At 36.9% G+C, this 22,891-nt stretch overlaps 1 protein-coding gene across 4 annotated transcripts in view; it reads left to right on the top strand.

Annotated features, from left to right (window-relative positions):
- tox (thymocyte selection associated high mobility group box) overlaps positions 1–22,891 on the top strand; it is a 275,955-nt gene that overhangs the window by 28,158 nt on the left and 224,906 nt on the right. The window contains exon 1 of one of the 4 annotated variants that reach the window (XM_062980344.1): positions 4,653–5,633. The exons of the other annotated variants lie outside the window; for them this stretch is intronic. Coding sequence (XP_062836414.1) covers positions 5,592–5,633 — 42 coding nt within the window. The 5' untranslated portion in view covers positions 4,653–5,591. Of the gene's footprint in view, positions 1–4,652; positions 5,634–22,891 lie in introns of those variants that run through there. 4 annotated transcript variants of the gene reach the window in all.

Genomic DNA, 22,891 nt, shown 5'->3' on the forward strand with positions numbered 1-22,891 from the left:
TTAATATCTTAATGATAATGGTTTTAAATTGTATTTATATGTTGATTACTTCTATTGATTTTATGTTATTTTTTATTTGTTTTGTATAATGAGGCATTGAATGTTTGCCTAAATGTATGTTGTACGCTGCTCTGAGTCCCCTGCAGGGTGAGAAGAGTGGGATAGAAATGAAGTCAATAAATAATAATAATAATAATAATAATAATAATAATAATAATAATAAATATACATGAGTATATAACATGGTAATTATGTTGCCACAGCCCACATCACACCCACACTTGTAAATGTCTTAGATAATGTTTGAACTGAGAAATAGCAAGAAGCAAAAAAATTGCTGCCCACTTTGCTCTTGTCTGCTTGATTTTGTTTGCTTTTTATTCCTGGTATGTTTGGCTTCATGAAGAGAGAACGGGAGAGAGGGGGAGGGAGGCTGGAATTAATACAGTATGAAGAAAATGGTGTTCCTGCCTCTTTACTTTGTGCTTCCCTGCCACAACTTTGTGCCTCTACCATTTTAGAGTTGCTTTCTTTTTTATTGTTCCATGTGAATGTACATTTATACATTATTTGTTATTTATATAGTACATTTTCTTATTTAAAAACACGTAACAAAAATGGGGGTTGGTGGGATGTAGGGTGGCCTGAAAAGATTAATAGCATTTCAATGGGAAAATTTGCTTTGAGATAAAAGTGGGTTGAGTTAAGAGCTTGGTCACGGAATGAATTAAACTCTTAACTCAAGGCATCACTCTACCTTGGTAACTAGGACTGTTCCTGGGATCTATGTAGACAGTACCTTTCCATTCTATGCTGCACATTTGCAGTATTATGGAAAAAGTTTTCTGCATATTATTTCATGGGGATTCATGAACTCACTGAGAATAGTGTGTTCCACATACCCTTATATCTTCCAAATTGTTTTAATTCTACAGGCTACATGATATCAGCTGGGATGCATAATTGTAAACACGTTTTTGCAAAGTACCCTATATATTACAGTCAAGTGGTGTAATTATTTACAAAGCTCAGTGATTATTTCTGATTTTTCATCAATGGTTTTAAGCACATTTTACTTAAATTAATTTCTCCATGTTATGTGTTTCTGCATGATTATTAACAAAAAAGTTATCAGAATATAATAAAGCTGATACTTGTTCAATGAGCCTGTGTAGAGGTGGAAAGCACATAAAATATCTAAGCTGTTAACTGAACTTTCTAATCAATAATAACAAGCTGTTCTCAACAGATATAATATGTCTTTCACTGTAAAAGCACAGCAACCTTCTCCTGACCAGCCAACCATCAGTAGATTAGATTAAATTCCCATTTGCTGCATTATATTAATATTTTCAACCCAAGAAATAAATGTGTCAGTTTCTATGACTACACGATAATGGGCACAGCCATAAGAGAATGCCTTAAGGCTGCATCAAAGACTTAATGCACATATTGAATAGGTGCACATTGTTTATTACTAAACCAAGAATTTAGTTATCTTGTTTTTTCAGATTTGTTCTTTGAACCAAACTAATTTGTTTGGCTGATAATACTTAGTTTTTAAATTACAGTGAATTTAAAAAAGAAATAGCAGTGGTAAATTTGATTGAACCCCTTTTCATAATGTTACATCTCTATAAAATTTATCTGCAGTCGGTTTTGTAGGCCAGGTGCAAACTGACAATATATATGGGCTTTGTGTACTGGATGACATTTGTAATTTAGTTGGCAAGATTATACTTCAAACATGTACAGCATTCTTCAATCTCTCATGCATAGTCTTATTATTACGTAGATGTGTTTTCATGTTGTTTTGTACATCTGAAAGAACCCTTGGAGCTGTACCATGTCTGAGGGCTCCACTGTGTCAAAAACTACATCACATAGAAAATTATAAGACTGTGAATGTTGTCTACATTCCAACGTGTGTTTTCACTCAATAGGCATACAAGATAACAACGCTTACCTGTAAAAAAAATCTATGCCTCTCATTCTTTGATCTGTCTTATTAAAACTGTAGTTCCTAACATTGAGGAAAACACACCTTTCTACATGTTGAGATTATTCCCGCCCCCCCCCCCCCCAACCTCTTTTCTTAAACTGCATGGGAATTTAGTGGCATTTTTGAAAATTTGACTTGGGTTCAAGGCAGTTGCCCAGACCCTAGTAAAATCCACTCCTACTATATCTTGGTTTAGAAAATGATACCAGCTTGACATTCTTCATTATCAGTAATTTGAATGGTGCACAGAGGTCCTGCTCTTCAAAACTAGCTGTTCAGGATAGAGCTTACTGACATAGGAGATGGCTTGCATGAACAGTGCCACTCAAAATGGTAGTTCCCTGGACACTGCCAGTTCTGAGAGTAATCAGCTGCAGGTCCACATAAAGCTTCCAGCAAAGAAAGAAGCAGTTTTTCCAATGAGTCCTAGTGTATAGTAGTCACTGTTATAGTGTGGGGGGGGGATGGGAGCCAGTCCCCCACATCAGACAAAGCTATATAACTCATGTATAAGTCTAGCAATTTTAATTAAAAAATCTACCCAAATTATTCTGGGTTGACATATCCACAGGTCAGTGTGAATACTGTATTTTAACTCTTATAAAACAGAGGAGCCATCCCCTTCTCTGAGTAGACTCTGAAAGGCAAATCTTTGTCTGTCTCAGAGTTTCTTTACTCTTTCTGCTGTGGCAACCATGACTTCTGCCATGGCAATCATGACTCAGGGGGACAGTTGGCCCCCTGAGGCATCGCTAGTGCTTTCCCTTCTCTGCAGAATGACCCTCAACTTATCCACAGATCATATTACTTTGGCCCCCAAACCTGCCCTTGATTTATAGATGTGGTCAACTTGTATATTAACATGTGTATGGTATACATTAGAGGGAACTTTGTCGCGAAGCGTTGGAAAAGAACATAGTGGCTGAGAGATTATGGGATTTATAATCCAGTAATACTTCCAAATTCTGTTCTGTTCAGGAGCCCTTCAAACATGGAAGCACCTCTATTGGTTCATGAGTGAGTGTTGATTTTTTAAATGATCAAAATCAAAATTTGTGCAGTTTAAAACCGACCCTCTGAATCACAACCAGTGCCATATCATTTGTGAGTTGATTGTTAACAAGCACAGGTGTTTAGAGTGGAATTCAGTAATCTCCCACAAACTCTAAACTTTTTATGATAAACTACTTTTTGGAAACAGTGTAGATTATTCTGTGAACGTACCCTTTCTTGAAATGATTGGAGCAAGACAGAGCTGTTCTTATAAAACATTATTTTTCACTTCCTATGTGGACTGATACTGTATTTGATCTTGGTCTACTAATATGACAGTGGTAAGCTACAGTACTGCCAAGAGCTGACATTTTCAGAATTTCACATGTCAATAAAACTATTTAAAACATTGCAGAGAGACTGAGTGAAGACAAGAGAGACTTAGCAGAACATATTAGTGGTTTTAACAGAGGCCTCCCAATCTAGTTAAGCCTTAAAATTTATGTTGTGGAAAATCCCATGTCAAGTAAGTAGAAATAACCTTTGTGACAACTTTTATAAATAGAAAATGCTAAGGAAAATTGACAGTTATTTACAGAGTGTAGCTCATGTGGGGTGTGAACATTAAGTTATAACCTCTGGTTTTGTAACAAATAGAATAATATTCCAGTGATGTACTTTTGACTTGGGAAAACACAAAAGTGTAATGTCTTTGTCACCTCATAAGTAACTAACATTTATGGGCCCTTTGTGGGCATTTGCCATTATCAACACTATAGTAATCTTTTCCTTTTAAGTATCCTAGTGGATTAAATGCATCTTATTAAAACAACCAACTGATGATTAGATTGCAGAGAAAAATAATGTAGTTTTCCTGCTGTTGATGTAAATATGGAAGAAAGCATTTGTAGACTGTGCAATTAACTTTCTAATGCAACGAAAAAGAAATGCCTGCAAGTAATAGATTGTGAAATCACTCTGTAGTATTGTGTGAAATGAATATGTTGGCTCGTGGAAGGCAGCCTGTGGTTCTCTTGCATCAGCATGGTACATCCAAATTGGGTTTTACAGGAATTCCTTTAGGTTTTACGAGAGTTTTATAGAAGATATCTAAGGTGCTTAATACTATTGCCAGGTTTAGCATTTTGGATAGCTCTGGTAAAATGCTCCAATAAAACGAGGAGTCTCACCTTTGAAACCCAGTGTGAGTGCATTGCTCATGAAATAGCCAGTGGCTGTCTTTGCTGTTCAGATATGCTCATTTTGATCTTTAGACATAATTGTAGATCAGTAGGAATTGGAAACGTGTTACTTTTGCTGTATGAAATATTTAAAATCTTTGAAGTGGTTAAAAAATTGACCAATATAAAATATCCATCCTTATGTACTACACATGTTCCTTTTTCTTTGTAAAAAAAAATGCAAGGGCTAAATCAGCACCTCCTCAGTAACTTTTTGGTTTCCTGCATGACTACTACCTTTTCGGGTAGAAAAGGACAAACTAAACACAAATGAACCTTTTAGATGTACAGTCAGCCCACCATATTTCTTGGGGTTAGGAACACAGGATCCTCATGAAAGCTATTTTTTTACCTGAACGATCACTTCTCTAGGAATATTTAGGTTCTCCAGCATGATTCTATGGTCAAATTCCATTGGAAGCTGGCCATAGAATCGTGCTGGAGGACCTAAGGAGTCTTAGAATAATGTTCTCTACTAAGCTCTAGGTTCTCCAGTGTGACTTTGGAGGTACAGTAGAGTCTCACTTATTCAACATAAACGGGCCGGCAGAATGTTGGATAAGCAAATATGTTGGATAATAAGGAGGGATTATGAAAAAGCATATTAAACATCAAATTAGGTTATGATTTTACAAATAGAGCACCAAAACATCATGTTATACAACAAATTTGACAGAAAAAGTAGTTCAATACGGAATAATGCTATGTAGTAATTACTGTATTTACGAATTTAGCACCAAAATATCATGATTTATTGAAAAATCAACTACAGAAATGCGTTGGATAATCCAGAATGTTGGATAAGCAAGTGTTGGATAAGTGAGTCTCTACTGTAGTTGGTCATATAGAGCCATACTAGAGGACCTGGAGATTTCTGGAGAGAACAGTTTAATAAAATCTAAAAAATCAAATCTGCAAATATGGAGGGAAACTGTATAAAAACATCAAAGTTACACAGCTACATACTGTCTAATACAACCAAATAGAACTAACTATTTTTAAAAAGCATAAAAACAAACAACAGAACAAAGAAAATACACACAGAAAAAACAAAAAACACTTTCCACTTTCTTTCTTATCGCTTATTGGTCAATTCCATTATAATAATAAAACTTTATTTATAGACTGCTCTATTTCCCCAAAGGGACTCAATGACCACATTTCTATTTAGATAACACTCTTAATTCATGATTCCCACAGTTGATAATGCCCCATCATTGTGAAAAAGTGATGAACAGAATCCAATCTTTCTGAAAGTTAGTCAAAGATTTCTTCTTAATAATCAGCATAGTCAATTTGCCCATCTTGGCTAAATTCACAGATCTTCAGCCAGATTGTCTTCCTCTTTGGGCAGTATGAATATTGAAGATGAAAGCAAGTCTCTCAAAGATGATCAGGTATATGTTTTATAGTTTGTACACTTTTTGGACAAGCTGCCATTCTAAAATGCTTCGATCCATTGTGTATGTGTGCTTTGCAAAGCTGTGAAAGACTTAGTGCTTCTTATCACAATCGTAAGAAGCTGTAATGACTAAAACTCATGAGTAGTCCTTTAAAGTCTTTAATTTATTGCCTCTCAAGAGACATTTTGCTCATCTCTTGATCTCTTGACAGTAGGTATGCCAGTTTGGCAAATGAAGGACTTGATTCAGTGACAGCAGACTTCTTTCATGAGTTTCCCATTGTGACAGAATAGTTTGAAAGTCATCATAATATAAAACAGAATTGTTATTCTGGTATTGTGCTATTTGTCCTCATGCTTATGTGCACCTCATTTAATCATTCTCAATATATCAGCATGTCATGTCAACTTCAAAGTTTATTTTAAAGATAAATGGAATATAAAACTAATTATTAATATATACTTACAATGCTGCTAGGTTTCGTAATGTTAGTACTTATTTATTTATTTATTTATTCATTTATTTATTACAGCATTTCTACCCCGCCATTCTCACCCAATAAGGGGACTCAGGGCAGCTTACAATATAAAACACATATATAAACAATTACAATAACATTTCAATTCAATTAAAAATTGAATTTAATTTGTAGGATAGATTTGTAATATTTACATTTTATATTTCTCCTCCTTTTCTCAAGCAGTTGTAATAAGAAATTACTACAGCCAGGAGACTGCTGTTAGATTATAGTTAATTGCATATAATGCATATATATATTCTGTACTTATTTGCAGCATTTTAGTTTGCTTGTAAATGAAATGAAATCAAATGGGGTCACCAGTAAAAACTAGACTTCTGATTAAATTGTATACTGATGGTTGGCCTAATTTTATCAGGAGAAAAAGTATCCTTTTCAGTCCTTTCCTATCTCTAGGAACTTTACTGTTAATTACAGGTTGGTTGGGATGCTGTCTCTACTGCTTGAACTCTTCTGTTTTCTTTGGTACCAGTCAACTTTGCCATTAATATGAAACTATGAAAATCTGGAGTCCCCCCCCCCCCCCACACACACACACTAGTCCTGTAAAACAACGAATTGCCTTAATTGTTCAACCTTAATTAGAAGGTTTGGTGGCACACACAGGTATGCCAGTGACTGCAGTTCTCAAAAGTGACATTTGAAAGGGGTTACTTAAGCATTAGAGCTTGTGATTTGAAAACTTTTTGTGGCCTGCATAAAGAAGCTTAACACAACATAGAAACTCCGAGACCTAGTTTTCTAACATCAAAACTAATTTCAACTGACACAAAACTCTGTGTGTTCAGGGAATCTTCATATATAACAGCCCTACCTTGTGTTAGTTCTTAAGGAGCTAATTTTGCCCTCATACTCTGTTGGGGGCATTTGAGAACAAAAATTAGTTGGGCCCGAGGGCCATAAAACAATCCCCCAAACATCTGCCTACAGGCACAGGCACAGGCTATACACTTTTAGATTAGCATAAGTAGACACCAAGATAGTTATCCTGAATCTGTAATTGTGAAGTCATTTGCACAACAGAGCCCATGTCCTTAGGCTTATGTATGGGGAACACCACCTTCCCATCCACCAGAAGGGAGAGGACTGTGTTCTTGCAGAACAGGCTGTAGTCATGATTGCACTTGCACAGTCTTTGAGAAAGTGGAGTTGCTTGTAACACTCATTTATGACAGTGTGATATCTCACCAGGGTTTTGACCATTATATTACAGTATAATGGTAGGATGGGAGAGAAATTTGTTCAATGCACATTTTCATACAAAGCTATCTAATTTCATAATTTTGAACTAATTTGAAAATGCAAATGCAGTTATTCATGAAAGTGTGCACTTTTCTGAACTTTGCAGTAGAATTGCGAAATCAAAAACATGTATTTTAGAAAACAGCACACAAAAAGGCAAGTACTATTGGAAATAATAGAAAATGTATTCAAAAAATAATTTTCAAAAATCCTATGTTAGAGAAAAAATGCGTACTGTACATTTCTTGTAAATGTGCACACTTAGTAATGGAAACTTTGAGGCGGATCAAATTAAGGCTAGAAAAACTAGACATGAATAGCCAAAATTGGCTAGATTTGTCAAGATATTAAGGCTATTGAGAACTGTAGGAGGATATCCCACCATTATTGTTTATGTAAGTAAATTAGATTTCAGCTTCTTAAAAAGAACTCATTGTCTCTGTATCTTTCCTATATCTTTGTATCTTGCTTCTGTATACAGATATATACATACTTTTACATACTATATACACATGTGTAACCATTGTTGAATGCTGTAATTCAATGTGACAAACACTGTTCATTTGGCTCTGAAATTTAAACACAAGCCTGCTGTTCTACAAGTATTATGCTTGTTTATGTTCATGATGAGCCAAGAACAAATTGAAGATACATCTATTTTATCCAAATCTCTGCTAAATCCATTTTAATCCCTCCCCTCCAAAATCAGCACAGTCTGCAATGACAAATGTGGGGCAGTTTGTTGTTTTTTCAGGGTATTTGGAGCTGTACCACATGCATGGATTTGGATCATCTTGTAATTTCATTCACTTAAGGCTGGCAGGCAAGCTTATTTATGTTTATGTTATTGAGTTTATAATTGAATTCATTGTGAAATCCCAAGTATAAATAACTATATTTAAAAGTAGATGTAATAGATTCATCTGAAATTCTGTTATGTCAAGCTTCAGGTGAACAGGTATTGTCAATGTAACCAGTGTTAAAGCCCCTGATTCTCTAACCAGTCGAACCCTTAGTTTTGTAAGCACTGGAAATCTTAAAAGAATGCAAGGATGTGGCAAGGAATTGGAGCTATGACCTCTTCCTATTCTCCTTTTTATATGATTCTAATTACAAAAGCGGAGCCCCCAGTGGCACAGTGTGTTAAACTACTGAGCTGCTGAACTTTCTGACCAAATCCGGGGAGCGGATTAGCCCCAGCTTCTGCCAACTTAGCTTCTGCTGTTAGCCCCAGCTTCTGCCAACTTAGCAGTTTGAAAACATGCAAATGTCGGTACATCAATAGGTACTGCTCCAGTTGTAAGGTAATGGTGTTCCATGCAAGTCATGCTGGCCACATGATCTTGGAGCTGTCTACAAACAATGCCGGCTCTTCAGCTTCGGAATGGAGATGAGCACCAACCCCCAGAATCAGACACAACTAGACTTAATGTCAAGGTGAAACCTTTACCTTTACCTTAATTGCAAAATATGGCCATTTTTGAATGAGAACATTGCTCATCTTGTCTATTGTAACTTTGGGAGGGGGAAAAATTGAAGTGGATCAATTTAATTTTTCTTTCTTGGACTAATGTGAGGGTTGATTGCACACTTTCCTGCATTTTGCAGTGTAGTTTTGGCATAGAGACTGCATACTAAAATGTGCATATTAGGGAAAGTTCCACATGAAAATAAGTGTAAAAATTTCATGCATGAAAAAAATAATCTCAGATTGATGTAGAAATTAGACAGAACATCCTTAGGGTTGAATTATTGTGAACTTGACTTGAACCGGATGTAGACTGATCCATCTGTCCTTAATTGTAGTGTATGTAATACTGAGTATAGCATTACAACAAGCAAAAAAGATCTTTAATATGTTCCCTCTGTTTTGTTCTGATAAATAATTTTCCATGCCAAGGTTAAGCATATACTTTTATCCTTTGAGCCATCTTCTTTCCAAAGGCAAGGCATTAATGAAATATGTTTAAATAAGTAAATGTGAATGAGAAATTTTTACAAATTCTTAAGAGTGAGCTATTGCTCTTCTCTGCTATAGTCATTAATAATGACGGATGTATACAGTGCAGAGTTCATCCACATTATTGTCAGTACTAGGGAAAGAGAGAGAATATTTATTACAGGAGGGAGAGAGGGAAAAGACATGAAGACCTGAAAGAAAAGAGCAGAGTTGAATGTGTTCCTCTCAGATGTGTAATGAAGCAGCTTTGTAAGGATGTGGGTTGTAGCAGATATAAGTAAAAATATTTATGTAGCATCCATTTCCTACTTTCTGCTTTGGGTGCTTTACAAAACAATAATGACACACATTCAGTTCTTATCTAAAATAATACCATGCACTTAAAATAGTGAAGATCTCTCCTAAAATGTAAGGAAAGTAAGATAAAAACAGTCATCAGGAGTATTTCAGATTTTAGTGGTCCATGGAGGATATGGGGAGGTTCACAATAAGGGTCAAAGAGTGATGCTTGGATTTATTCAAGATTAAATTAACAAGAGGGTGAATTCTTTTAAAAGCATTTCTTGTGGATACTTTGTATACAACATTTTAATGCTGCTGTAGTTGCAGGGCAAACATTCTCCCTTCTCAATTTGCTAATGTATTTTTTGGTTTTGTCCATCAGTGGTCTGTAAAGGTGAGAATTAATGCGTTTTACACAATGGAAGCTACAATGATGGTGTGGTAGCCCACTGATTTAATATGTCTAAAAGAATTAGTATAGCCATCCACAGTCTCCATGGTACGATTCTGTTGGTAGGTCTTTTTAAAATCACCATCCCCACCACCACATCTTGTGTTTTCATCATACTGAATATCTGATAGCTGTTCACAAGGAGGGACTTGATGGCAGATCTGAATGCTCTGCCAATTTCATATGGGTTTAGGCCAGGAGTGTCCAACCTTTTGGCTTCCCTGGGCCACATTAGAAGAAGAATTATTATTTTGGGCCACACATATAATATGTAAACACTAAGAATAACTGATGAGCAAAGGAAAAAAAAATCCGTATATAATTTTTGTGATATCTGCCATCACAGATATGCAAAAAAGTCCTCACATAATAATCCTAAGTATGCACCACCCCATTTGGAGGTTCTTTTAAAATCATCAAGCAGGTCCTCTGGCTGAACGGTTTGCAATTATGATGTGTAGTATATTTGTATAATACTCCAATATTTCAGATTTTTTGGTGTCAGGAGCAACTTGAGAAACTGCAAGTTGCTTCTGGTGTGAGAGACTTGGCCATCTGCAAGGACATTGCCCATCCATTGACATTGGATGTTTGATGTTTTACCATCCTTGTGGGAGGCTTCTCTCATGTCCCCTCATGAGGAGCTGGAGCTGACAGGCAGTTCATCTGTGCTTTGTCTGGATTTGAACCAGCAACCTTCAGGTCAGCAACCCAATCTTCAAGTCAGCAGTCCTGCCTGCACAAGGGTTTAACCTATTGTGCCACCGGCTGCTCCTAATATTTGAGATGTAACATACTCTGATTATTCCATTCCGTTGTTGTCTTGCGCTCTAGAACCACACAATTGAATTTCCAAAAATAAATAAATAAATCTCATAATGTTTTAAGTAAACATTATGCAGGTTGGACAAGTCTGGTTTAGGCTGTCATTCAAGTAACTATTTAGGGTAGAGGTGTTGTTCATAGGTCTTTTTTGCAGCTTGCAGGCTTTCATAGTCTCTCTCCCCACAAACATACATTAAATTGGGAGGCCTTTTTGATATTAAGGTCTCCAGTGATAGAAAAATTTATCATATGTGTCTGGTGAACAGACGGATCAGATTTTGTTAGTAATGTAGAAGAAGTCATCTATTGATCACCCAAATTATCACATGGAGATACATTGCAGTGTTTGACTATAGGTCCCTTGTACATTTTGTATGCTGTAAATATAACACTATATTAACAGATTGATGTTTGTGAAGTATCTGAGAAAAGTACATTTTTCAAGATTCTAATCATAATGGATTTGCATTTTGTTATAGCAATATGTCCGATTGGCCTTAGGTGTTAACACATAACATCTATGTAGAAGTAGTGCAGTGATACTGAAACTATTTTTGGTGAATAATTAAATGTTAATCTTAAACTTGTTCAGAGTCAACAAAAATATGTAACAGAAATTAAATCATTTGTGGAGACAGTGTAATTTACAATTTAGTTACAGAACCATGTCTTTTTTTTAGTCTGTAGAATTAACACTGTAATTAGATTTTCCTTCTTGTTAGCTGGGAAAGAAACACTGACTTAAATCTAATTGTTAATCCCAACCATAATATACCCATATAATCAATTTATTTAAAGTTATGGCCTCAATGGTTCTCTTCTAATTTGAATAGCAAATGGATGTATGTAGGTGGCACACTGCAAATTTGACTTAATGGGTCCAAAGGTGATTATCCATTTTCCTATTCTTTGTAGATACTTCAAATGGTCTACTCTAATCCAAGTACAGTAGAGTCTCACTTATCCAACATAAATGGGCTGGCAGAACGTTGGATAAGCGAATATGTTGGATAATAAGGAGAGATTAAGAAAAAGCCTATTAAACATCAAAATAGGTTATGATTTTACAAATTAAGCACCAAAACATCATGTTATACAACAAATCTGGCAGAAAAAGTAGTTCAATACGCAGTAATGTTATGTTGTAATTACTGTATTTACGAATTTAGCACCAAAATATCATGATGTTTTGAAAACATTGACTACAAAAATGCGTTGGATAATCCAGAACATTGGATAAGCGAGTGTTGGATAAGTGAGACTCTACTGTATTAAAGAACCTTCTTGATAGGACTGTTTGACTCATTCTTATTTAGTAATAAGAATGATACTAGATTACATTTGTGTGTGTGTTTGTGTGTTCATATGTATGTGCATATGCACACACCTACACATATTAGGACATACAGCTGTGCACCATAGAACTCTGCTAGTGCAATATAGTAACAAAAATAATAATATAATATAATATAATAATAATAATAACTTTATTTTTATACCCTGCCCCATTTCCCCGAAGGGACTCGGGGCGGCTTACATGGGGCATGGCCCGATAAAACAAACAAATAACAGTAACAAAGCAATAAAACAATTATCCCAGTAAAAAACATCAACATCAATAAAAACAATCATTAAAATCAACAAGCAGGATACAGTGTTAAAAACAGGAGACTAATTTGTAGATCCCAGGCAAAGTGCAGAGTGTTACGAAATGGGAAAAGGAAATTTCACAGTTGAATGGACAATAAAGTGCGGTATAAAATGGCAAGACAACAACAATGGGACTATTATGGATAAAAACATTTGATAAAAGCATAATCATGAGAAATTACATCCATATCAATATCTGACTTAGGTTTTGCATGGTCCTAATTTTCAGTCATGTTGACACTGCCTTTGTGCGATTTGAGGAACTCTTGTCTTTCTGTATATGCGAAACATGTACAAAGTCCATATACACAAGTGGCAGAGCTTGGTATTATCTCATAGAATCATAGAATCATAGAATAGTAGAGTTGGAAGAGACCACATGGGCCATCTAGTCCAACCCCCTGCTAAGAAGCAGGAAATCGCATTCAAAGCAGCCCCGACAGATGGCCATCCAGCCTCTGCTTAAAAGCCTCCAAGGAAGGAGCGTCCACCACGGCCCCGGGGAGAGAGTTCCACTGTCGAACAGCTCTCAGTTCCTCTTGCTGCCATTTAGTAATGCTCTATTCCAGGCCTGTCTTGGATCTCAATTCAGACATGCAGTCTTTGCAGAGATACTGGTATAACAATTCAATATGAAATGGTCAATAGGTGAAATCTCAATCTCTCTCTCTCTCTCTCTCTCTCTCTCTCTCTCTCTCTCTGTGTGTGTGTGTGTGTGCATTGGCATTTACTAATCAGACACTTTAAGCTTACATATTTTGTATTTCGGCCTGAAAGTTTTCTAAAACAGTTTACAGATCAACAGAAACTAATTATTCCTGGCTTCCTCATACACTTTAACACCAAAGGAAGATGGGATAGGCAGGGGAGGCAAAATCAAGAACTCAAGACTCCAGTTCTTAATGTTGTATCTTCTTATAATGGTCAGCTTTAACGTTGCTACTAAGAATGGAAAGAATAGTTGAAAATATTTGAAAAATGATTGTAACCAAATTTCTTTAGTATTGTTAAATTATTATTAAATTATCAAACTTTATTTGTATCCTGCTCCCTCTCCCCTCAGGAACTTGGAGCAGCTAAATCCTGATAAGGAGAAATCTTATGAAGGTGTGAATCTTCACAGTTCATGATCTAGTATGCATAAAAATGTGCATGGTTTTCTTTGTGCAGAAAATTAGTTCCGTGTGTTGTTTTGTTGTGGAGGAAACTTGTCTTCTGTGAAGAAATGGCCTTTATGTATGGAAACTATGGTTTTCTCTGCAAGAAATTAAGGGGAGGTTGTGTGTGGGGGGGAAATGCTGTTTTCTGCACCAAAATTTGCATTTTTGGCACAGATTAAGTCACAAGCTATGAATAATTATCAAAAGCTCCAGTTTCCAATAATAGTGTTGGAGGGGGTGAGGAAATGGTAAAATTTACTGTGAAGATTACATTCCTAGCAGCTAGAAGTTGTTGATGTCCTTATCACAGCCAACAAAAATAGAAACCATTCAAAGTATGGAGGGTCAAAAGTCATTACTGTTTTAGCTGAGTTGCTGGAGTACTTCTGCATTCAGTCACTCATTTTTTTTTACAGCCTGAAGGAATGGTTGCTGAATGATGGATAAAAGAGAGGCAGAAGTTATCTGGCTTCTTGGGAGAGCAGGTGTGTTTATTGCATCTCTTCTCCACATAAGTCTGCATATATTTAAAACAAATAATAATATTGTTTTTATTTTGGTGTACAGACTATTAAAGAATGAAGGCATGTAGCAATTGATGGAGTTTCTACCTTTGCAGTATTTGAGGGAGGCCTTTGTATGAGAGCAGAGTGAAACGTGTCTTTATTTCCTCCAGTGCTGTCAATTTAGTATATAGAACTTGAGCTCATTTATTTTTTATTTGAAGCAGCCTATGCATGACGCCTAAAAAGTACAACTTCAAAGTTGTTTGGAACGCGCCCATTCCAAAGCATGGCTTTCTGACCTTTGTTTCTTTACATTGTAGACTACGCCTTTCTTATGCCTGCATTGCTTAATAATCAGGCAGTATTTAGTAGGTAGAACACAGAGAGAAAACTGCCCACTTCCCCTCACTAGTCAAAATTTTGTAGTGATTAATGTTGTCTTGTGTTCGCATGTCTGATACTTCTCTCCTCCCTTTGCACCCATAAAAGTTAATTGCTTAGGTTTCTGTCAACTAAGTGCAGAGACCAATATTCCTTATAACCAAGGTCATATGCTGAGTATTTTAAAATACAAACAGGAAATATATATAACAAATAAGTTAGCTACAGGATTTCCCCCGTTGAATCCTACTGTAAATTTCTTTATGGTACGCTATTCTCTTAGCTTTGTGTGAATGTGAAAAATGGCATTTATTTCCTAACAGATTTTAAAAGTATATTATTCCTAGGAGTATGAAAGGACTTCATATTTGCTGTTAAATTTCCCTACTAATATTTTGCCATGTTGAGTTTGAACCAGAGCTAATGGAAGTTTATTCTTCACCATTGCAGTTTTTGAAGGAAAGAGTTGAAATGAGAGTAGTAGAGCCCCAGGACTCTTTTTTATTCAGCATTTCAAGACCTCCTTCAAGTGGGCTTGAATCATGTATTCGTGACTTGATCCAAATTAACATCAGAATAGTTTCTTTCAACTTGTATATATCAATATCTGCAAATAATGTTGTTTAAAAGTGCTAAACTGACAGGGTTTGAAATCTCTCTGAATAAAGACAGTTAATTTTCCCTTTGGTGCAACAGGATTTTCTGAAATGCCTCTAAAAGTATGTTAAGGTGCTTGCAGAGTATAATAAAGTGTTATTACTGTCAAAGGGAGGGGAAAGGGTACATAATGAAGGTTTCTGCACAAAAGGTTCATATTAATGTCAATCACTTTCTTGTGGCTTCTATTTTTTAAGTGCAATACTTGAAGTTGATAATATTTCATGTTTGGACAATATTTCAGAAACTTCCATTTTTATCAAACATCAATCTGCCTTTATCTCACCATGGCAGAATACTTTTACACATTATAAATTGCTTAGTATTATTATTTGGGGAACTAAGTAATATTATAAGTTCCCCTGTGTCATTTTATGCATGCCTGCTTTTACAGATACAATAATGTTATATGCTTTCTTATTTAAAGACCTCCCCCACAAAAGGCTTTGACTTATATGAAGTTATATTTTGGCTACTACTTTGGAGACTAGAAATGTATTGATTGCTATTCTAAAAGTTTCATTCTTCCAAGAAGGAAGATGTAGGGAGTGTATCTTCTCTAACCAGGCTGTTACTCCAATGCTTTACCTCTTTCATGGCTATCGTGAACTACCTGTATTGGTGTTGTAACTCTGTATAGAGTACGGGCAGGTTTCTGGCTAAGATGGTCTCTGTTCCTTGGTTGGAAAAAGCAAATCCCCATTTTTTATCATCCTGAATGTAAGGTGTAGCTACAAGAATGATGATAAGTGGGGTCCTACTGTAACTATTTATATTACCACGACTTTCTAGCATGAGTTAGCTGGATGTGTCATCCACTAGCTCTATTTAATCCCTTTGGTTAATTTGGCTGCCTGACTTTTAAGGTGGGTTTTAGGGGGGATTTGCAGTCAAGGGGATTTGCGGTCATGGCAATAGTACCGTGATTGTAAAGGTAAATACCAAAATCATAAATACTGAATGCCTTCCAGTGTCAGTTAACTGGAAAGGAAATATGTGGCAAAATGCGATTCTAAAGATTTTGAATGTGAAATGATGGTGATGCATTTTATGTAGAACAATACACTTGGAGATGAGGGACTGGATTATATTAATATAAAATAGTAATGGTGAGAAAAGTGGCCAGAACTATTTGGAAGGAGAAATAAATTTTAGAAAGATGACTTCAGGATTAAGAAGGAAAAGGCCCAGAATCTCTGTCCTGATTTTGGGAGTTCCATCTTACTGTACGAACTTACCCATAAGTGTTCTGGTTCCATGGCTGAACATGAAAGCACTTTCTGAAGTTCAGTGTGGTACAAAGGGGAATGGGTTTTTGATCAAGATAAAGATGCTGGACTGTTGCAGATATCCTAATGAGGACATATTATCTATTAGCCTGGGTTTTTATGTGTCTTGCTTTCAGAGGGAGCTTGTTCAGCTCTGAATATTTAAAAATTCATTGTAGAGGTTGATGCTTCCAAGTGTACATATTAGGTCTGCATGATCAATGAAAAATATGTTTCAGTACTCATTACTAAATTAGGGTGGGGATGGTGAATTGTTTCTAAAGTGTTTCTAAAATATCATAAATGGTCCATATTGTAGCTATAATTTTATAACATTTTTTGTTGTTTTTTTCCATTAAATAATTGTGCCAATGGGGAAACTTCAGGGGCTCTTTCCTCATTGTTAGAGTTATTGGGATGAAACTTGCTACAATTGTAGAACATATTTACCACTGTTACTCCTCCATGTTTCAGAATGTTTCACCCATTCACTAATTTTGGGGGAATTTTAATTTTTTTATGAACAACTTTTTTTAAAAAAAACCTACAAGTACTATCTTCTTGATTTTGTTGCATATCTACTGATTTTGGGGGATTTTTTAAAAACATTTTGACCAAAACATTTTTCAAAAAAAAATGCCACAACAGCTATCCCCATGAATGTCTCTGTATAATACACAACACATACAATAGAACATCAACTTAGAGATTTTCCTCCCAGTCCAGATTTACTTACAGTCTTCTCTGATTCAATAATTTATTGGAATTCTAAACTGCGTGGCTGGCTGCTGTTGCGGATGGACAATAGCTCTCCCCAACCCCATTGAAGCTTTCTGATGTGAGCAGAATTCTGAGAAATGTAGTTTAGGGCAAGGCCTTTTGAATTCTCTGCCACAGGAGTCCTCACCTTCCCAAACTACATTTCCCAGAATTCTCAGGCTCCCTCCCAGCTTGCTTCCCCTCCCGCAATGGCTACAGGCAACCTGGCTCTCCTTAATTTAAAAAGGAATGGCCTTTTTGGCTTCGCATTACTGGTATAATTTGCTGTTTGTGCTGAAAATGAAACTGACTTTGGTAGACTTACGGGGTTTACTGAACTTTAACAAAAATTCATAGGTGAGTGTTTTTTGGGTGGGTACCCCTTGAGTTTCTTAATATTGTGTCATATGTACGAAGCACAGATGATTTTTTTTTTGCACAGCCTTAGTACATATATTATACACTGGCATCTCAATTTTCTCACTTCACACACATTCCTTCCTGTTTTCTGCAACATGCAGGTGAATCTGTTGTTTTGGCGCAGTTATTCTTCAAAACAGCAGTTTGAGATACTTGACACTGAAAGGAAATGACATACATGTACCAATTCAGAGTAAAGGCATGTTATTATTATTCAACAGAATGCAAATAACTAATGGTTTATCTTTTTCTTAGACAGTGTAAAACTAATGTATTTCTCCAGTCAAACCATTTCAAATGGAAAGTAAACTGGTGTGAAAATCTAGTTAGTGTTAAAATACTGAAAGAGAATTTGTATGCACAGCTTTTTGTTCATGTACCATATTGAGAAGTAAGTAGAAACCAGTTTCCCCATATTTCTATGATTGTTATTTATTAAGCTTAAGTTTTTGTAAAGATTGATGTTAACAGGTATGAATTTTAATAGCAGCTGTGGTTTTCCTCTCCCACCATACAAGTATGGTTTTTGAATTCCTTTACAAGCTCCACTACCAATAGTAAAGGTAAAGGTTTCCCCTGACGTTAAGTCCAGTCATGTCTGACTCTGGGGGTTGGTGCTCATCTCCATTTCTAAGCAGAAGAGCCGGCGTTGTCTGTAGACACCTCCAAGGTCATATGGCCAGCATGACTGCATGGAGCTCCATTACCTTCCTGCCGGAGCGGTACCTATTGATCTACTCACATTGGCATGTTTTTGAACTGCTAGGTTGGCAGAAGCTGGAGCTAACAGCGGGCACTCACTCCGCTCCCAGGGTTTGAACCTGGGACCTTTCGGTCTGCAAGTTCAGCAGCTCAGTGCTTTAACACACTGAGCCACCAGGGCTCCACTACCAATAGGTTTCACAAAATTCATAGAGATTTATTCACAGTTCCAAGGAAATACTTTCATTTCTGTCATGACTGTGGCTGCTTGTGGGTTTGGCTGTTCTCCCAACATGGGCAATCGGCTCCTCTTGTCATCTGTAGTTTTGGGAGCAACGAAGAAAATACTGAAATGAATTATTGGACAAAACAACAAACATCATTATAAATTAGGCTGTATCATTGACCATATCTAATGTTTAAATATGTTTGATTACAAGTGACTACATGGGCTGCATTTTCTATATTTATATTCTTTCTTTTTGGGAGAAAAGTTTTCAAAGTCAATTTACTTTAATGAATAACCACACTATATCAGACAGTAGCAAAACCATGAAGCGACATACAGCCATCAATAGAAAACCAAACAGAAAATGAAAATGTGCCAATGAGAGAACCATACACATCTCCTAGAGGAGATACAGAGTTACTATTGAAAAGTTCAGACCTATCAGTCTGGTAGTTGTCAGTGTTGGCCCAGAGAAATATCGACCCAAAAACTCCTGATTCAATTTATGCACAGGTCAGTGCTGGAGTAGGGACCCAGTGCAAAGTCTCCCACCCCATTACCTCTCCTTTAGAGCCCTCAGTGATGCAGCGTGTTAAAGCACTGAGTTGCTGAACTTGCAGACCGAAAGGTCGCAGGTTTGAATCCGGAGAGCGGAGTTAGCTCCAGCTTCTGCCAACCCAGCAGTTCAAAAACATGCAAATGCGAGTAGATCAATAGGTACCGCTCTGGTGGGAAGGTAACAGTGCTCCATGCAGTCATACCAGCCACATGACCTTGGAGGTGTCTACGGACAGTGCCGGCTCTTCGGCTTAGAAATGGAGATGAGCACCAACCGCCAGAGTCAGACATGACTAGACTTAACGTCAGGGGAAATCTTTATCTTTACCTTTTAGATATTTTAAGATCGGCAACCCCTCTCATTTTAACCAGTCAAATAAACAGATCACCTCATTCTCTATAGCTCTTTCTAAGTTGTTCCTCCTACACATTTTTAACTGGAGAAGAACAGATTCATTTGTTACATGCCCCTAAGATTTACTTTCAACTTATCCACGATCATAGCAAAAGTCATATTTCCCCCCCTAAACCTGCCCACAACTTATCCATTAGATCAGTTTATATGAGTGTATGGTGATACCCTGACTTAAGAATTTAATTTGTTCTGTGGCCATGTTGTTAAGTCAAAACATCTCAAAGCTAATTTTCCCATTAAAATGCATTGAAATGCTATGTGCTATGTTCTGCCCACCCCCCAAAAACCACCCCAATTTTTGTTATGTGTTTTTAAATAAGAAAATGTACTTTATAAATAACAAATAATGTATAAAATGTTCGGAGATAGGCAGTGCTTGGTTCCATACAGCCACTTTGTAAGGAAGCTCATCTGTCATACTGTAATCCCAGCCTGGTTCCCTCTCTTACTCTCCCTCTCCCTCTTCTTTAAGCACAATATACAGTACTTACTGTTTAGGATGAGGCTCTGCTGCACCAAAGTGAACTGCAATCTCTGGAGTGGAATTTCCAGATTGGACTCCTCCCAAAACGTTCAGGGGAAGCACTCACATAGAGCTGGAGTTTCTGCCTTATAGGAAGATCCGGAGCTGCTCTGGCTAGGATCCAGTCCAGGTTTTGTTTCTCTCTGCCTTGCTGTTAGAATTGGTTTAGGGGGCAAAGAGGTCTCTTTTGCACTGTTCGTAGGTCAAAACAGCATTTGGATGTCAAAATATCACACTAGGCTGAGTGAGGATTTGTAAGTTAAAACATACTTATGTTGGGACATTCTTATGTCGAGGTTCTACTGTGTGTAGTATAAGGTAAAGGTTTCCCCATGACGTTGAGTCCAGTCGTGACCGACTCTGGGGGTTGGTGTTCATCTCCATTTCTAAGCCGAAGAGCCGGCGTTGTCCGTAGACACCTCCAAGGTCATGTGGCCGGCATGACTGCATGGAGCGCTGTTACCTTTCCGCCGGAGCGGTACCTATTGATCTACTCACATTTGCATGTTTTCGAACTGCTAGGTTGGCAGGAGCTGGGGCTAACAGCGGGCTCTCATTCCGCCCCCTGGGATTTCAACCTGGGACTTTTCAGTCTGCAATTTCAGCAGCTTAGCGCTTTAACACACTTTAATATCCTAATGATATTATTCTGCAAGGTCAGTTTGCCTGTTGACGATTTTGGAAGCATATTTCTTTCCTAGCCATCCAACAAAGAAAACTTATACTGTGTTTTATCATAAAGAAAATCCTCATCTAGTTATAGTTTACTGAGGGAAGTCCAAATATTCAGCACTTTTGTGAAAAGTCTTCCTGTGGGTGTGTGATGTATAGAGAGGGAGTATAACTATGTTTTTTCATCTTTGTAGGAGAATAGAAATAGTGATGTCATTGCAAGTTAATAAAACTCAAATGAAATAATTAAAATGTGAACATTTAATTAAATGGGCCACCAGGGCCTAATTATGTTAGAATGGAGAGAAATCCTAATGCATACAAAAATGAAATATGTAGGACTTTCACATGATAAATTGAAGACTAGATCACATTGAAGTATTTATCTGATCACAGTCCTATCTAGCTCATTGGCATTAGCTCTCCAGATTTTCTGAGAAGAATTCCTCCCTGATCATATCTTGAGATACCAGCAATCTAGGACCTTCTACATGGAAATCATGAACCCTACTATTGAGCTTTAGTTATTAGTTGAAACCCCCAATTTGCTGCTTGATTGTAGCCCTGGGTAAGATCAAAGAAAAGGTACCCAATCAAGGAACAGGAGGGGAAACGAAGTAAAGTTGGAGCAAGTACTGTACTGTCATTTCCAGTGTTTCTTGCTGCTTGGACAGCCTTTGCAAGGAATTTCTGAGTTTTCTAAAGATTGCTATAGTGATATCTGATGACCAAAGCAGTAAAATTAGGCATCAACTGACTTATTTAGATATTTCATTGACATTGTCGTTGTCAGAGCCTAATAATACCGTACTTAAAAGTATATCATACAACAAACATAAGGCTTTCATCACTCCAGGATCCCCTGTGGGTTTTTACAATGTATCTATTTTTTAGGTAAATATAAATGAACTTTAAGAATCAGTGTGGTGTAGTGGTCTGTGTGCTGGTGGACAATGATGCTGAAAGATCAGGGTTCAAATTCCCACTCAGCCATGGAAAGCTACTGGGTGATCTTGGGCATGTCACACTTTCTTAGCCTCAGAGAAAGGATACCCTCTGAACAGATCTTGCCAATAAATCTGTTAAGTTCATGCATAAATCAGAAATGATTTGAAGGGACACAACAAATTAATATTTAGCAAAATGTCCTTCATGATCTTTCCTTTAATCAGAAAGGTATAAGTATATCCATATACAAAAGAACATATAAAGCTAAAGCATATTTGGGAGTTTTTTTCCGTGTCAGGAGTGACTTGAGAAAGTGCAAGTTGCTTCGGGGGTGAGCGAATTGGCCATCTGCAAGGATGTTGCCTAGGGGATGCCTGGATGTTGGATGTTTTACCATCCTTGTGGGAGACTTCTCTCATGTCCCTGCATGGGGAGCTGGAGCTGACAGAGGGAGCTTACCTGTTCTTGGATTCGAACCGCCAGTCCTGCTGGCACAAGGGTTTAACCCATTGCGCCAGTGGGGCTCCATATTTGGGAGTGATTTAAAAACAGCTGAAGTGCATACTAGGAAAATGTGTACAGCAGCCCTCCATAGATACAGATTTGGCACCCATGGATTCAACAATGGATGACAATAATGCCAAAAAGGGGGTAATCAAAAAAGCAAACCTTGATTTTGTCGTGCACTGACCACTATTCTGACACTGAAACAGCATGCTGTACCTCCCACCATTTCACAGATCCCAGCACTTATTTGAGTTGTTCACCATTGTATGTAAGGGACTGTCTTTTACTATGCTATTATATAATAGGACTTGAGCACCATGGGGGGCTACTGTATAAAGAACATATATTTATCATTGAATATTTATTTGTGGCCCTTTGCACCTCAGACACAGAACTATTTAAAGAGTTTCATACTACTTCTGTAACAGTAGAAATTCATGTTATCGGAAGTGATTTGTAGGTTACAGAATGTGATACTTGAATGAGTTCTATTGTGCTGTTATTTGCACTTAGACCTAGAATTGCCTGGCTCTAGATTTGTTCTGTTGGTTATCTTGCCCAGATAAAATATTTTTTCTATATCGAAAGGACACATCTTC

Source organism: Anolis carolinensis, chromosome 4 (genome assembly GCF_035594765.1).
Source record: "Anolis carolinensis isolate JA03-04 chromosome 4, rAnoCar3.1.pri, whole genome shotgun sequence".
Lineage (NCBI taxonomy): Eukaryota > Metazoa > Chordata > Lepidosauria > Squamata > Dactyloidae > Anolis > Anolis carolinensis.